Here is an 18,305-nt window from a genome sequence, read left to right on the forward strand (position 1 = left end):
AAGTTGTCAACTTCGACAATTGAGGCCCCTAATGGGTAATCCTGACCATTGGTGTGTTGCATTCCACCATGAATGGACTATGAATATAAAAATATCCCTAATTGGAGTATTCCAACAACCACTCTTGGAATGTTTTAGTGTTGAATATCAACCACTGTTCCTAAGGTTAGGATCTTCAAATCCTGTAGAGTTTCAAGTAAACCCCCATCAACTGTCTATCTCATCGTAGGAACAGTTTGGATTACTCAACCATGGCCACACGTTCACAAAATCATCATGCGTGCCGCCAAACTCTACACTTGCAGGACCCTATAATTCCTCCGGTGAAAATCAGCAGAGGGGCATTCTCGTAATCTCATGAAATTGGAAATTTTTGCCGTGGGTTGAACGGAATCACTAGAAACTTTGAAATCTGAGGCTTTTCCCAAAAGCTTGAATTGGCCTATTGCATATGGCCTATATAAGCTTTTTCGCTCGACCGCCGTAAAGGGGAAAAAAAATCAAAAGAAAAATAACAAGAATCTATACCCGCGAAGAAATGCGTTATTCTCTTCCTCCCCTCCATTTCCTCCTATTGCTTGGAGCATTAGGAGGGTGGGCCACACCAACAACCGCTAAGACTCTCAGAATTGGCGTCCCAGCGAAATCTCAATACCCAAAGTATGTGACCGTAAAATGCAACTGGACTTCAAACGATACATGTTTCAGCGGCCATTCTATCGACATCTTCCGGTTGGTTTGGAAGAACTTAAACAACAACATAGACTACGAGTTCATTCCTTTCGAAGGCCCCTACGACACTATGGTCGAGCAAGTCTATCACAAGGTCAGTTCACTGGAGTAGTCTCCACAACTCAGCTCTTATTTTATCAGAAATGATCACATGCAGCAGCTGTGTTGTAAGTCCTTTTCCACAGATGTATCACATATGTAGAACATCAATAGGTAGCCAGCCCAATAGTGATTATCATTGTGCAGCCTACCTTTTGTGCAGACACATCACTATAATAATTTAGACTTTTTGCGGCAAGTCAATTCGTCGCAAAAAACCTCGAACTTGTCACAAAAGTTTTTTTATGACGAGTGTTGCACGTTGCCAAATTTGTTGTAAATACAACATTAAATAAGTTAATTATTTACGACGACCTAATAGCTTATCGCAAAATATAGTTAATTAGCGATCACCATTACATATTATAAAACGTCGCTAAATAAGATATTATCATTTCACAGTACCAGTAAGCTCACAGAGGTTTCTAAATATGTTTTCCGCTCCAGTGCGGCAGTTTTCTAGCATGGCAACGTCCCAGATGCGAACCATGAACTGGTCAGGACTGGTCTATTCAAATTTGGGATTTTGCTCAGTTTGGGGGCTGTTTAGTTTTCCCACCTTCTGCTGGATATTAAAATGTTTGAGCTTTTAGCTCTCAGGTAGAGGTAAAAACATTGCGAAATTCAGCTGATACTATTGCAGTAACGGCGTAATTCTTAGTATTCATGATGAGAAGGTACCCCACAAATTATAGTTATGTTTTATCCGACTTGAAATAGATTGAGATTCAGAGCCCAGGCGCTCAATTTGGTTGCTTCCTTTTCATGAGATAAATTGTAATTCAAATAGATATCGCATCCAAACGCACCCAAAATAGATCAAATAATTAAAAACCAATCAATTTTCTCAATCCAGCTGCTCATTTGTTGTACTTTGCCAGTTTATTTTGCACTGATGAAGGTACCATTCTAAAATATTCCCTCCTTTAAGAAGATTCTAATACTTGCTTTGGATTTTTTTTCTCTGGGTCAAAGACATTCGATGCAGTCGTGGGCGATACATCGATAGTGGCCAAACGATGTCAGTTAGTAGAATTCTCCCGTCCTTACACGGAAACAGGATCAAGAATGGTGGTGCTTGAGAAGCAAGAAGAAGGAAAAGCTTGGATCTTTGTAGAGCCCTTCACAAAAACACTGTGGGCCTTAACAGGGGCCATTTTCTTGTACAATGGCATAATCGTGTGGTATATGGAGAGGGCGGACGATGAAGAAGAGCGCTCCTATTTCAATCATATTGGCAGCTTGATCTGGCTTTCCTTCACCACCCTTTTTCCCATTAATGGTAAGTAGGAATTGAGAGAATGATTTAGTCAATAGCAGGGCCCACGTGAATCTGAGCCTCATCCGAAATCTAATAAATGGACCTGAAGAATTGCATCTGGACCCATTAAAATCCAGTCAGATCTAAGTATCCGTGGGTCCAGCCACCAGTCCACAGGGCACCAATTTTTTAAATAAGCCGCCTGAAAAATCATCATCATGTACCCATGGTGAGGTCCACCTGGGTTTTTAATTGCAATGATGGTAAAATGAGAAGGCATACCTGATGGATGGTAAAGGTGCACACGGAATCAGTGGAACCGGTAATGGGACTGGAATCGGCCAGACTGCACAGTTTGGTCTGGTTCTGAAGTGGACCGGTTCCGGTTTTAGTTTCAAAAATTAAATAAACGGATAGTTTGATTCTGTTCTCGGTTTGGGGTTCCATAGAACCGAAGTAAACCCTGAACCGGATCATAGAACCGAACCTTGGATCCGAACCTGGAAACGGACCTTTCGGTCAATTAAATTTTTAATTTTTAATTTTTTTAAAAACATAAAATGTTAAAAATTAAGAAAAAAAAACCATAATCTTCCTTTATTCTGCCCCCTCTTCCGTGGCCTCTCTCTGTCTCTCAAGAACTGTGCAATTGGACTATATTATTAAAAAACCATGCAATGGGCTGCATTATAAAAACAAACCATGCAACTGGATTTGATTATAAAAAGCCCAACACCGTAAATCGGAACTGAACTGGTTTTTTACAGTCTGGTTCCGATTCAGTTCTAGGGTGCAAACAGTCCGGTTTTGATTCTGGTTCTGGTTTTCCTGGAGCTGGGTTTCACCCCAAAACTGGAACGAACCAAACCGTGTGCGCGGCTAACGGATGGAGTGGATGTCGCACCTAGAACACGGTGGGCTCCAGAAAAGTTGGTTGTTTTACCCCCACGTACAAGTGTTGCAGAGGATTGCGGTCCCTCTTTCATGGCCCTTCCTATACAGAAGCCGAAGGAAGGACAGTGGTCCGTGACACGGTTCTAAAACTCATTGAGTCAACTCGGACTCTGGAGACTCAACTCCACTCAGTTGAGTTTCCACACTGTTTTTGGTGGGCCCTACCATATAATCCAAATCCCAAATTGATCTTTTTCTTTTGTACCAGGAGAGAGACTGCGAAGCAATTTATCTAGAATGGCAATGGTGGTGTGGCTGTTCGTGGCACTGATCTTGACTCAGAGCTACACGGCTAGCCTCACCTCAATGCTCACTGTCCAGCGACTCAGACCGAGTGTGGTGGATGCCGACTCGTTATTAAAGGGCAGAGAAAAGGTGGGGTGCGACGTTGGGTCTTTCATGTCAAAGTACTTAGAAGAGGTGGTGGGCTTTGGCGCGGGATGCGTGGACACGTTCAAGTCGGATGAGTACGCACAGGCACTTTCAAATGGGACCATCAAAGCTGCATTCCTTGAAATCCCATCCATTCAACTCTTCCTTGATGAGAATCCCAAGGGTTACACCGTCACTGGGCCCACCTACGAAATTGGAGGATTCGCCTTTGTAAGTGTACTGCTCCCTCGTGTGAGATGGACCAGGCTGGCACACGTGTGTGAGATCTGGACCATTCATCAGTTGGGAAGCACTGTGATCTTGTGCCCCCTTACAGAAATCAGGCTTGTTCATTCATCAAGTAGGCAACACGTGTGTGTTGGATATGGGCTCTTGACGTTTATTTTTTCTTTCTACCGTCCATATTTCTCATACAGGTGTGGCCCACGCGATAAGTGGACCAATCTGATTCATGGGTCAGGGCATGCTTACTGTGCAACTCACCGTAAATGCCCACCATTGATATCTTACTGGGGCCCACCGTGATGTTTATATGCCATCTAACCCCTTCATAAGGTGATCATTCCAACCAGGATGAAAGGAAAACATAATATTATTCTCTTCCAAATCTTTTGTGGACCTCAATAACAGTAGTGGGCGTTCAGTCCTCACTGTTTCTTTTGGTGTGGCTCAGTTGAGTCTTTGATACGGTTCAATTTTGGGCTCTCATCGCGTAGCATTTTGGTGAAACTGATGGACGGAGTGGATTCTGCATGGACATCACGGTGGGGCCCACAGGGCTTTGTGTCGCAGGAAACTCACACCAGTCAGATGGCCAGGATGATCCCTTCAGTAAAATTTTGGATATTTTTTCCCATACATGATGGTTTCCAAGATTTGGATGATTTGGATGGGGCCCATGGATCAGGACTTGCCTGCATCGCTCTTAACTAGCTAGCCGCTTAAACATGAGATCTTAGCTTGTGGGCCCACATTGGCCTGATTCAAGCACGCCTACCCACGAGCCTCATCGGGCCGGGGCCCAAACAGCCCAAATAGCTAGAGAAAGGAAAGAATATATAATCAACTTAGTTTTCATTGAACTTACTTCAGGTCTTCTCAAAAGGTTCAAAACTTGCGGAGGAAGTCTCCGACGAGGAAAGGAAAGAATAGTTAACTTAGTTTTCATTGAACTTACTTCAGGTCTTCCCAAAAGGTTCGAAACTTGCGGAGGAAGTCTCCGACGAGATTCTAAGACTGCGGGAAAACGGTACGCTGCGGAGACTCCAAGAGAATTTAGTTTCTTCTAAAAAAGGTTCGAGTATTGAGCCGGACCATAATGAGAATGCCAGGCTCGGGTTAGATGGCTTTTGGGGACTATTCGTGATCACAGGCAGCATGTCAACGTTGGCTCTTGTTCTATTCCTCGTGGGCCGACTCCGCAATCAGCAGCGCAGTTGTTACCCTCGGATCCGATCGGTGGGCCAGAATGTGGGGCCGATATTCAGGACCAACAGGATCCACAACAATGATGATCAAGGCCCACGTAGTGCCGTGGTAGAGGTGCCCAGTTTCAAAAGGTGCAACACTGTCTAAATGGCTTCAACTGATCATCCTTTGCTGTTGTGTTTTGTATAGGAAATAAAATGAGAAAACGTTCTTACACTTATGGAATGTCGAGAATAGCTTGAAAGTGCGTACCACCATATGTTTCTTGAAGATAGTCCCATTCCGTTTGTACAAAGCATTCGGCTACACTACCGCAGGATTAATCGTTCCAGTCTTTCAACGAGCTTATACACTACACAGCGAATACATATATAGTACTAGACCTTAGTTCCAGATGTGTAAAACTAGTAGAAAATAAAGAAATATAAGTTGAAGTAGTTTGAGCACGTATTTTCATTTGTTCTTGTACAAGGAGATTAATTATACAATTAATCAGATAATGATGCAGGGATGAACGTGATGCCGTCGTCCTCAAGGATAACTACTCCGAATTTACGAAGCGTCTCTGGACTCCTCACAGAGACTTCTCGAATCAACAAGGAAAGAAAGCAAGAAAACAGAAATAAATTTTAATAAATTCAAATTTTAACTAATAAATGAAATAAACGAGTTCACAACCCTTTAAATAGGGGTAGTAAGCAATGGGAGAGAAATCAGAAGCAAACTACAAATAAAACTCCTAGAATTCGCAACTTACTATAAATAGTAAACTTACTATTTATAGACGATCGTGATATCTACTAGTGCGCAAGGTTTTTGGCTAAAAATAATAAGTATCCTATTTGGCTTCACCAAGTAATTCTCCTAATTATTCTACGCCCTTTTCATGTTGGACACAACTCCTAAAGCCCTACAGATGAAGAGTTATACTCAAATTAAAACTTATAATTTATAGTTAAAACGGAATTAAAGTAAGGAGATGACCGCGTCAATCTAGGTGTATTTTGCAAATCTAGCTTACGCAACCCGACATGGGTTGGTTGGCTAAAGTAGCTCGTTCTACCCCCAAAATCATATATTTTACACCTGATAACTCATTCCGGATTGTGAGATATGCCTGATCTTAGGTCCAATGGTTCGGATCACTTTTATCATCAATCGGGCTTTTTCTGATCAATCTTGGTCATAAAACTGTCCACGACCCGCTCTACATCAGTCCCCTCCACTTCAAAAGAACTTATCCTCGAGTTCTCGTCCCGCTCTGGTTCATGATACTCAGTCAAGTCTACGACGTTGAAAGTCTGTGAAATCGCTATGTCATCTAGAAGATCAACAACATAAGCTTTGTCATTGATCTTTTGGATGATTGGTACGAGTCCAATCTCCTTATTCTTCAACTTGTTGTGCGTCTCGGTCAAAAAACTCTCTTTGCGCAGATAAACCATAACGCGGTCGCCCACCTTGAACACTTTTTGTCGCCGATGCTTGTCCGCTTATTCCTTATATTTTTCATTCGAGGCATGTAGCTTGGTTTACACCTCCGCATAGATGCTCATGATCCTGTCTGCCATATGTTCTGCTACAATGCTCGTGCTTAGGAGCTTAGGTAAAGGGATTAAATCAAGTGTGTGGCGAGACACTCGTCCGTAGATAATCTGGAACGGTGATTTCCCTATCGGACTGTTCACCATGTTGTTGAATGCAAATTCTACTTGAGACAGGGCCAAATCTTACTACTTCGATTTTTCTCCTGAAATACAGCGAAGGAGATTTCCTAATGTGTGATTTACAACCTCGGTCTACCCATCAATCTATGGATGGTAGGCGCTGCTAAATTAAAGTCATATATCAAATCGAGTCCACAAAGTGCGCCAAAAGTGTCTAATGAACTTCGTGTCACGATCAGAAGTAATGGTCTTGGGGACCCCGTGTAGCCATACGACTTTCCTAAAAAATAGATTCGTCACGTGTTGCGTCAAGGATCTTTTTGCATGAGATAAAGTGCGTCATCTTGGAGAAACGATACCACCATGAATACTGAATCCATGCTGTGTTGTATTCGTGGGAGACCAAGCACGAAATTCATAGATAAATCATCTCAATGACCGTCAGACATAGGTAACAAGGTGTAGAGACCCATATTCAGAGATTGCTCATTGGAGATCTGACAAACATGACAACGTTGTACGGCTCTTCCCATATCACGTACCAATTACGGCCAGTAATATCGCTCTTCCACAATAGCTCGCGTCTTGTCTCGCCCAAGGTGTCCATCGAGGCCACTTCCATGTAACTCTTGAATAATCTACTCTTTCAGAGAACTTTGAGAGATATACAATCGATTCACTTTAAAAAAGAAACTGTCCTGTATATGAAGGTCACTGGGGTGACATTCTTGGCACTTCATCTAAGAATCTTTGAAGTCCTCGTCCTCGGCATACAACTCCTTGAGATAGTCAAAGCCGACCACCTCGTTGCTCATCGTAACAAGTATTGATGCACGACGACTAAATGCATCAGCTACCTTGTTCTGTTGCCCTGACTTATGATTCAAAATGAACGTGAATTCCTGTAAAAACGTAACTCATGTAGCATGCACACGATTTATTTTAATCTGACTATTAATAAACTTTAATGCTTGATGGTCAGTGTATAGAACAAACTCTCTTTGAATCATATAATGTTACCAATGTCGCAATGCCTGAACAACTGCATACAACTTAAGCCCATACGTTGACTACTTCTTTCAAGCTTCGCTGAGCTTCTTGCTGTAGAAGGCTACCGGTCTGCCTTCCTGTGATAATAATCCTCTAATTTCGATGTATGAAGCATCACACTCAACTTCAAATAACTTGTCAAAATTATAAAGCACAAAGACCGGTGTTGTGGACAAACGATGCTTGATCTCATGAAAACTCTTATCAGCTTCATCGGTCTACTGAAACAGTCCTTTTTTATGCAATCTGTAATAAGCATGACTATTGTGCTAAAAATTTACTCAAATTGACGATAGAAGGTCACCTACCCGTGAAAATTTCTCACCTCATGAATGTTTATTGGGATCGGCCATTCCCTAATGGCTCACACCTTTTCATCGTCCACACAGATGCCCATAGACGTTACAACAAATCCTAGAAATAACAGGCTGTCGATTAAAAAGCTACACTTCTTCAAGTTGAGGTACAACTTGTTTATTTGTAAGACATACAGCATCTGCCTGAGATGTTTCTGTTGAGGGTCAAATATTACATATTAGACCCCACTTATTAGCTGTATTTACAAGCATGATACTATTTAATGCTTTATTTTAATCATGTTGTGATGCAAGGTGAATCTACGAGCGTGGACTGGAAAGGACACTAAAAATATGGATTTAACATGCGTGCATCACCAAGGCATTGGACGGGACTTCAGGGAACCAAGATCGACGGAATTACATGCCAGGGATCCGCGAAAATTGAGAAACTGAAGCTCAAGCGGCCTGAAAGTGAGCCAAAATGCAAGATCATTGGGTTTCCATCATCTGTTTGGCTCGAAACTTCATACATGGCTCGAGGACCAAAAACTAACCGTACACGTCAAATTTCAGCCATTGGATCCCTCTGGAAGTGGCCCAACGCAAAGATCAGCCCATAAACCATTAATTTTGGGCACGCCTGAGATCTGAATATGCTTCAAATTTGGTCTCAACCCATTATCTGAGGAGATAAGATGGATGAATGGAGCGGATTTCCCAGATCCATCATCATGGACTCCACCTGAGTTGGACGTGCATATAGTGCACACGCACGCGAGCTGCACCGGACCAACCGGTCCGGTCAACCAGAGCTGGCCCAAATCCTATTCAAATACAAATTTCCTTCTGCTTTCTTCTGTTTGAAGTGGACGAACTACATCCATTTTGAGAGATATTGTGGGCCACCATCATGGCCCACTTAGATGATCCAGACCGTCCATCCTATTTAAGGCACACCCCTGTCCAATCCCGAGCTAAAATCACATGAGATTAGGCATGTATGGATGCACAATTTCCAGCAACAAAAGAACCTCGGCACTGCTATGTTAACGGATGGCGTCCAATTGGGTGAAGTCGTGGTCCACCAGGACTGACCGATTGGAAAATCCAAGCCATCCACCTTATTTCCCATCCAAAATCGACCGTCCCCTGTCCCGCTTCTTGAGTTCCTCAGAGGTTACATGTACATGAAGGTTTAAACGCAGGACGGATGGTAGCAAGAAAGATTCTGTGGGCCACACCAAAACCTATCCAAAACTTACCCTTCCTGGCTTGTTTTTCAACATGCTTTCAATGGAAGGAGTGGATGTTGTAGAAAAATGATGTACTGGGCCCCACCGTCAGCACTGCGCAAATGGAGCAGGCTCTGTTTCGCAGCCGGACGCTGTCCGGCTTTTGCGGCATGTTATACATTCTTGGAGGCGATCGGACGGATGATCTGAACCGTCCATCGTGTAGGGCGTTCAAAAAAATCCCAGGAGACGTTGACCTTTTAGAGGAAACGAACGGACAGATGGGAGGAGGAGGCTATCTTCTTGGCTGCGGAAAAGCCCACGCATGCATCAACTCATGCAATCCGGCTGTCCTCGCATCGCCAGGAAGCCCTTCAGCCGATTCTTTCCGTGGCCTATATAAGAAAGAGAGAGTGAGGGAGAGAGGGATGCAATTAGCAAGGATTGAAGGCTTGGGGTTGGACGTCTGCAGAAGAGAGTTTGTTTTAGAGATTTTTTATTTTATTTTCATGTTTCCTTTCATATGATTGTTGAGAATTAGCCTAATCATGGTCGGCTAAACCTCTTAGCTAGGGCTAAGAGGTGAAGCTTATAGCGTGATGGGAAGAACTTTGTGCTTATGCTTTTTATGGAATTGAATTTGATATTTGTCTGATTGTGGGAATGTTTTTAGTTTTTAATAGTCTGTTGTGACTAAAATTACAATGGGTCTGCGATAGCTTTGAGCATGTTCCTTTCTTTTTATGTTTATGATGTCAGAAAGTCCTTTTGTCCACCATCGTCTCCTAGGCATGGTCGGATGACGGTACCTTTCCTAACCTTCATACATTGATTGATTGGTTGGTAATTAGTTTAATTCTGTTGTTTACTTTGTCTCCTGGGCATGGTTTGGTGATGGAATCCATTCTAATTCATCTACCTTTCATCTCTTTAAAACTATATTAAAGAAAGTTCAGTTTAATTTTCACGGTGATGGCATAAGATCTCCATGATCTCTACAAGTGGATTCTCTGAATCCCTAGTTTCCTTTCCCTAAATTCTATAAATTTAGTTTCCTATTTCACCATTATTTCCTCACTTATATTCGATTTAGATTTCATCTTAGGCTAGTTCTATTTCTACCTAGTTTCAGGTAACGTACAAGTATCAGTCCCTTGGGATTCGACCTCGGTCTCACTGAGTTTATTACTACATCACAACCCTATACTTGGGGAGTGAACAGTTTCCTGTGCTTGGTCTCATTCTAACTACAGTATATTATCAAAATATACTACCATAATTTGGTCAGTGAATGGTTTTAGGGCTTGATTCATCAAATGCATAAAAGTACTTGGTGCGTTCGATAAACCGAAGGGCATGACCAGCCACTCATACAACCCTTCTTTAGTCTTGAATGTCGTTTTTCACTCATCACCGAGTCGGATACGAATTTGATGGTACCCGCTCCTGAGGTCTAGTTTAGAGAACACTTTAATCCCATCTAGCATTCGAGCATGTCGTCCAACCGCGAGATTAGGAACCGATATTTGATGATAATTTTGTTAATTGTCTGGCTATCAACACACATGTGCCAGCTTCTATCTTTTTTTACGTTAATAATGCTAGTACGGTACACGGGCTCATGCTCTCTCTCAAGAAACCCTTACGAATCAATTCTTCCACTTACCCTTGAAGTATCTCATACTCCTTTGGACTCATCTGATAATGAGGGCGGTTGGGCAGGCTTCCCCTAGGGACGAGGTCTATATGATATTAAATGTCCTTCATGAAGGGCAATCCATCAGGTAAATCTTCAGGCCAAACTTTTTTGAACTCGTTTAACAATAGTCTTAAACTTGGAGGAATGTTTGAGAGTTTCGATTCCTCACCCTTCACCACTACAGCGTATACCTCGCCGGTTTCTTGAGATTCCTCCATGAAATCTCGAATGGTGAAGAGGGAACTCCCCTCCACTTTAGAGGCTTCAAGATAGTTCTCTGGCGCCATAGGGGCAAGGATTTTTTTTACTATCCTTGACGAATATATATACATTGTCTCGTCCTCGATGGGTCGCATCACGGTCCAATTACCAGTGCCAACCAAGTAACATATGGCATGCTTCCATGTCGACCACGATACAAAGTATTTAATCCATATAATTTTTGTCAATTGAAAACGAGATAGTGCATCATTCAGTTACCTTGGTCTCGTTCACCTTTTTTATCCAGCCAATTGAGTACGGGGAAGGATGTTTTATTATTAGTAGCTGCAACTTATCTACCATTATTCTTAAGACAATGTTCTCGCTACTATCAATGTTTATGATCACATCACTGACTTTTCCATTGACAGTGCACCGCGTACGGAATCTATTGTGTCACCGTGAATGTAATTCCTTCCGTGGGGTATACAGTGATCACCTCATAACTAGAGATTCACCACGATCCTCGTCCGTCACTTCGTCGTCATCTGTTATTTTCTCAGTGGCTTGTTCATGTTTATCAAAGTCAAGGTCTTCTTCTGCGGCCTTATATTCAGTGCCCCCTTCGTTTATGGTCAAGTATGCTACGAGACGTTGAGGACAGGTGTTTGATAAGTAGTCTGGTTGACCACAACGGTAACAATTGTTCGACCTTGGCCAAGTATAAGGATTTGGAATCCTACTCGGGCCCGCTGTTGTGGGTGTTGCACATTGAGGTCTGGATGAGCTATTCTTCATATCACGATTTGTGGTTTGAGGAGGTTGAGGACGTTCTCCAATTGGATCTTTTACTCGTACCAGCACTGAATCGTGCATGGGAACCTTCATGGGGGGTCAAGTTGAAGGATAGGGCCGAGCAGGAACTCTTGTAAGTTGTGTTTATATCCTACCCGCCAATTAAACTACTTCATCCACGGTCCCGATTGGGTATATCTAAACTCGGTCCTGAATTGTCAGTCCCAACTCACCTATAAATCGTACCACTTTTTATGACTCAGATTCTAACAGATTATTTCGTGTTGTCAACCGCTGAAATTTTTCAGTGTAATCTGTCACGGTTCGATTTCCTTATCGGCAATTCTGGTATTGATGGAATAATATCTGCTCATAATCACTGGGAAAAAATCGTGATCGAAGAAGACGTCTCATCCGTGGTCATGATGAGATGGGCGCCTTGTTCTAACGAGCTCGTGAGAGTTGTAACTGCTCCCACCATGTAGAAGCACTTGATTTAATTTAAACGCTACCAATTTTACTTTTTTAGGATCTGGCACGTCCATATAATTAAAATATTTCTCTACTTCAACTAGCCAATTAAGAAAATCTTTTATGCGTAATAAACTATTAAAACTAGGAAGTTCAACCATTCCTCGATAATCTCTTTCAGTACGATCTAGATGATCGCCTTCATGAATTGGTCGTTGGGCAAAACCTTCGTTAATGTCCTCATCGCTAGAACTTGAACATCTGGTATAGCCTTACGGTTTGCCACTGGTAGCGCTTTACGGAAATCGGGGTTGTATAGTATAGCAACCACGGGTGGTGGAGCAACATCTAGAGCTTGGGGCGGAAGTAGCGCATCCGCAAGACGGTTGAAAGTTGTTTGCAGCCCTTGCATGGTCATCTGACTCTCCCGGTGGAAAGCTTCCATTCTTTCCGCAAGATAATGAATCTCTGAATCACCGTCAATAGGATTTACACTCATACCTTCGTTGTTTGTCATTGGCCCAAGGGGAATCCTCGCTCTGATACTAATTGACACATGGATGAACGTGATGAGGTCGATCACCGTCTTCCTCAAGGATAACTACTCCAAATCCACAGAGCTTCTCTGAAATCATTTATTTCACAAAGACTTCTTGAATCCACGAGGAAAGAAAGCAAGAAAATAGAAATAAATTTTAATAAATTTGAAATTTAATTAATAAATGAAATAAATGAGTTCACAACCCTTTAAATAGGGGTAGCAAGCAATGGGAGAGAAATCAGAAGCAAACTATAACTAAAACTCTTAGAATTCGCAACTTACTATAAATAGTAAACTTACTATTTATAGACTGTCGTGATGTCTACTAGTGCGCAAGGTTTTCGGCCAAAAATAATGTCCTATTTGGATTAACCAAGTTTTTCTCCTAATTATTATAAACCCTTTTCATGTTGGACACAACTCCTAAAGCCCAACGGTTGAAGAGTTATAATCAAACTAAAACTTACTATTTATAGTATATAAAAAAAAAAGAATTAAAATAAGGATACGACCATCGATCCAGGCGTGTTTCGCACAAGCAATGGGAGAGAAATCAAAAGCAAACTACAACTAAAACTCTTAGAATTCGCAACTTACTATAAATAGTAAACTTACTATTTATAGACTGTCGTGATGTGTACTAGTGCGCAAGGTTTTCGGCCAAAAATAATATCCTATTTGGATTAACCAAGTTGTTCTCCTAATTATTCTAAACCCTTTTCATGTTGGACACAACTCCTAAAGCTCAACGGTTGAAGAGTTATAATCAAACTAAAACTTACTATTTATAGTTTTTTTTTAAAAAAGAATTAAAATAAGGAAACGACCATTGATCCAGGCGTGTTTCGCAAATCCGGCTTGCGCAACCCAGCATAGGTTGGTTGGCTAAAGTAGTTCATTTTACCCTAAAATCATATATTTTACGCCTGATAATTTATTCCGAATTGTGAGATACATCTAATCAGTCCGACGGTCTGGATCACTTCTGTCGTTGAACGAGCCTTTTCTGATTTATCTTGACCATGAAATTGGACGCTGCCCTCTCTACATCAGATAAATAGTTTTAATGCAACGATTGTTAGATATTCCATATACCTAATCAGGCTTTTGGCCTAATGGGTGGATCCCCTCCCCCCATCATGACATGTACGTAGGCTATTAAAGTGCCATAGTGCATATGCATTCAATGCTTTGCATTTCGTTAGGCTATCATTTCCTTAGTGAAATTTTAAACAATGGCTATATAATAATGATTCTATATATAAATCATATTTTAACTTTTTTAATTTTTAACATAAAATTTTAAAATATAAGTTTTCAAAAAAAAAATGCTTATATACGTAAATTTTAAAAATTAAATTAACAATTAATTCACTTAAAGATAAAGAAGGCTACTCACAGGTTTGGATCTGCAGCTACTGAACACAAGCAACACGTGTGAAAATGTGGTACACATGTGAAAGATCCGTGCTATTCATCCAAGATTAGGCTAACCGAATGTCTACCCAGATATGCAAAACCAACATATACATACGGGAAATAATCCAGTGCACATGTTTTCACCACAGCACGTGCAATGATTGTTGTGGGTCCGTCATGATGTAGTGATGACATCCACTCATCCATCATGCACACCTTTCCCCATTTGGCCATGGCCCCAATGTCAAGGCAATCAATGACTCAAATGAGTCACACAAGTAGGAACAATTGGGAAGGGATGCCCACCCTTGAGTCTTGCTAAGCCCTAACTATATCTGTCTCAGAATAGCCTCATTTTTTAGGCTTGCCATCATCTGGGACAGATGTTTCATACCAATGGATTGGATGGCATATACAACATGGTGAGAGTAGGCATCGAATCTCAAAGTATTTTTACTGGTGCGATCCATATCTACGTCATGGATTGATCTAATTTTTAGGCATCTAGCCAAAAGAGGGAGGACATATCTGATGGTAGGAGTGAATTCGATCAACACATGATGGTGGGGCCCACAAACCGTTTGCACCATAAAGTGGTGAAAATGTTTACATTGGATTATTTCCACACACCCACGCGCGCACAGAAATTCTCCTATGAGAACCCATCAGAAGCCTTTTGAGAATTCATTTAATGTGATGTGTGTAATATATGATATCCAAATCCTTTTTTAAGTTTTAATGGCTCTCTCTCTCTCTCTCTCTCTCTCTCTCTCTCTCTCTCTCTCTCAATATATATATATATATATATATATATATATATATATATATATATATATATATATATATATATATATATATATATCTGTGTGTGTAAAATGCTCTCACACAAATAGTTATACATCCAAACTAGTTGATAAAGAGGGTGAATAATAATAATAATAATAATAATAAATGTACTGAATCTCCTTTGGCAGTGAAACTTACCCTGGCATATTCTCTTTTGAAGGTTTGCTAAGCCCACACGCATGTGCATACCTGCTCGTGTTCTGGGTGTTGCAAATGTCAATATGCCACATGTGTACAAGATCTGAGCTTTGATAGGCCACATTGGGTAGATCATAAGGTCCAAAAATCAGGCATGATACCTCTTCATACAGGCCAGAGCATAGAAATCCGTGGAAAGGCATAAATGTTGTTTACTCGTCGGTCCCAGGCGGATGACCAGGGCCCCTCATGTCCCACTTTTTTAAAGTGAACTGACCTGATTTATGGGCCACGTGATTTAGGCAATTGAGCCATATTGGCGAAAGCTCCATCCTGTACACATGTACCGTATTGGCGAGTGTTCCAGCATGTACATGCAGAGTGCTGCACATTAGTATGGGCCTGGCAAACCTCCTTCCAGAATCAGGTGAATGGTAGGGTAACCCTACCGTACTGGGGTATATTACCAATGAAAGTATGCATCTCATTCATTATATATATATATATATATGAATTGTCGTCGGTTGAACCCAATAGCTAGTAGTATTGGAAGCATTTGAGTGAGCCACGTGTGTTGTTAGAGATACAAGGTGCGTAGCAGTTAACCACGAAGGTGTATGGTACCGAGGTTACCGTATGCGTTTCTTGCCGGTAGTCTACCCTTCTATTCTAGAGCATGACCTCATGTGTCATTTCGCATAGGATGAACTACAGCCACAAAAGCTTTGCCAAGATCACACCGTGTACCAGACTACTAGTCAGGTAACTTACGTGCACCCAAATATCCTATCATCGCCGTCAGGTGTGATATCCGATCTCTCCATCAGATGGGTACCACTACGTAGATTACCTCTCGCAAGAATGAAGCCAGGCCACTAGTTAGGTGGGCTGCAATCAACTAAACAAGTGTACAGTTATGAAGAAAATCAGCCCTAGTTCTCTAACCCATCCCCGTCCACCTATTTCCATTATTATAGCACATCTACTGAGTGGACCACCTTTATGTTTTCGCAGTAGGATCTAAATGGTAAAGGCACGTGATGGATGGCTTGGATATTTCACCCGTGTGCCATACGGCATATGTGATGGGTAGCATGCGCGTACGCGTTAGCTGACTTGTAAACGCATTTGAGCTTAGCAAAGCTCCAGTAGACCAAGTCGTCAGTTATACTTCATTTCAAATATTCTCCCCCATCTAGAAAAAAAATTATGGAGATTGGTCGCACCGCAAGGAAATTGCTATGAGGCAATACCAACAACATCTACCCCCATCTAGCCTAAAAATTACTATTATATCATCGCATCTCCTCACTTGGTTAAGGGGCATTCTCGTAATCTTGAAACATTTAGAGAGGCTTGAAATCGTTTTGACAATTCGGGCTCTTTGAATGGATCGATGAAATCTCATTCTGTCCTATTTAAGATCTTCTGTTGTGTTTTGGAGAACGTAAAACGAAAACAAAGCAGCAGCAGAAAAAGAGGAAATGCCTCAGCCTCTTTATTCCCTCCATCTCCTCCTACTACTAACAGCAATGGGAGGGTACTGGGCCATACCAACAAGTGCACAGCCTCTCCGGATTGGTGTTCCGGCAAATTCCGCATACCCCAAGTTCGTGAGCGTGAAATGCAACTCGACTTCAGATAAGAAATGTTTTAGCGGCCACTCCATTGACGTCTTCCGGTTGGTTTGGGAGAAACTACACAACCACTTATCTTACGAGTTCATTCCATACCACGGAGACTATGATTCTTTGATTCAGCAAGTTTATCTCGGGGTGAGTTGATCTGACTAATCCTTATTTATAAAGTCCCTTGTTTTCCTGATCCAAATAACTAGTAACTCTATTCTCTGCACATTGAAAAGATGACAGCTTTTTATATTCATGTTTTGGCTTCCATCAATAGAAACAAGCGTAAAAGATTGCTTTATATCCATGTTTCACATCATAACGGAGTAGCCATAAAGAATGATTGTGGGACCCATGGCGCCCACTAGGCATGTCTCTTAGATCCCTTGTTTATTTTAAATAGAAGACTTTCTAACTGAAAATAACAAAGTTGGGTGCTTCCTTTAGGCTGTTAGATATAAATAATATAAAATACATTGTCTGTTGTATATTAAAATAATATGGTGATATTGATGGATCCCACTGACAAGATTAAAGCAGGGCGACGCCCACATGATGTCTTTGTGACCCCGCTCTACACATCCATTGTGCTAGCTTATAGCTCATGTTAGTTCCTGATTTAATATATCAGGCAAATCAAGCCATCGGAAAAAGTAGATATAGGACGACTATCATTGAGACTTCTCCTGACCTACCTTGATGTTTGTATGTCATTGAAGCCCTTTATAAGGTGGAGTTGCAATCTGCCAATTGAGAAAAACAAATTATCAGCCTCATTCAAATCTTCAACGGGCCCAAGAAGTTTTCAATGGTAGGCGTTCCAACCCATTAATCCTGTAGTATGGGCTACTTGGGTTTTGGATCTACCTAATTTTTGGATTACCTGGTACCATGAGCTGGCACTAGTGATGAATAGATTGGATGTTACACAGCCATAAGGTTGGCACCATAGAGCTTTTTGTTTCTTAGCTTTGTATTTTGATATGATTTTCTTTGTTTCTCCTGTGTTAAAGTACTTTGATGCAGCGGTCGGTGATACATCCATCCTGGCCAATCGAAGTCGGTACGTAGAATTCTCCAGACCTTATACAGAACTTGGAGCGAGAATGGTCGTGCTTGAGAAGCAAGAAGAAAGAAAAGCTTGGTTATTCATAAAGCCCTTTACAAAAAAATTGTGGGCCTTAACAGGGGCCATTTTCTTCTACAATGGCCTAATTGTGTGGTTAATAGAGAATGCTGACAATGAAGAAGATATCTCATTCTGCGATCGAATCGGCAACTTGATATGGCTTTCCTTCACCACCCTCTTTCCCCTTCACGGTAAATACGGACACAGAAAAAAGATATGCTCATCAGGGGACAGTATAATAGCCATGCAGAGTCTCAATTTTCAAATAAATCTGGGCCAGAAGAATGCTTGTAGGGCCTTTGATTGACATAGGCATGGACGGA

The 18,305-nt window shown here is 41.5% G+C and overlaps 1 protein-coding gene across 1 annotated transcript; it reads left to right on the forward strand.

Annotated features, from left to right (window-relative positions):
• Positions 1-507: 507 nt before the first annotated feature.
• On the forward strand, positions 508-5,014 carry LOC131239147 (glutamate receptor 2.5-like). Its single transcript, XM_058236705.1, has 4 exons — positions 508-826; positions 1,807-2,113; positions 3,255-3,649; positions 4,622-5,014. The coding sequence occupies exons 1-4, from the start codon at positions 539-541 to the stop codon at positions 5,012-5,014; spliced, it is 1,383 nt and encodes a 460-aa protein (XP_058092688.1). The 5' UTR covers positions 508-538.
• Positions 5,015-18,305: the final 13,291 nt, after the last annotated feature.

This window comes from Magnolia sinica, chromosome 3 (assembly GCF_029962835.1).
Source record: "Magnolia sinica isolate HGM2019 chromosome 3, MsV1, whole genome shotgun sequence".
NCBI classification, from domain to species: Eukaryota; Viridiplantae; Streptophyta; class Magnoliopsida; order Magnoliales; family Magnoliaceae; genus Magnolia; species Magnolia sinica.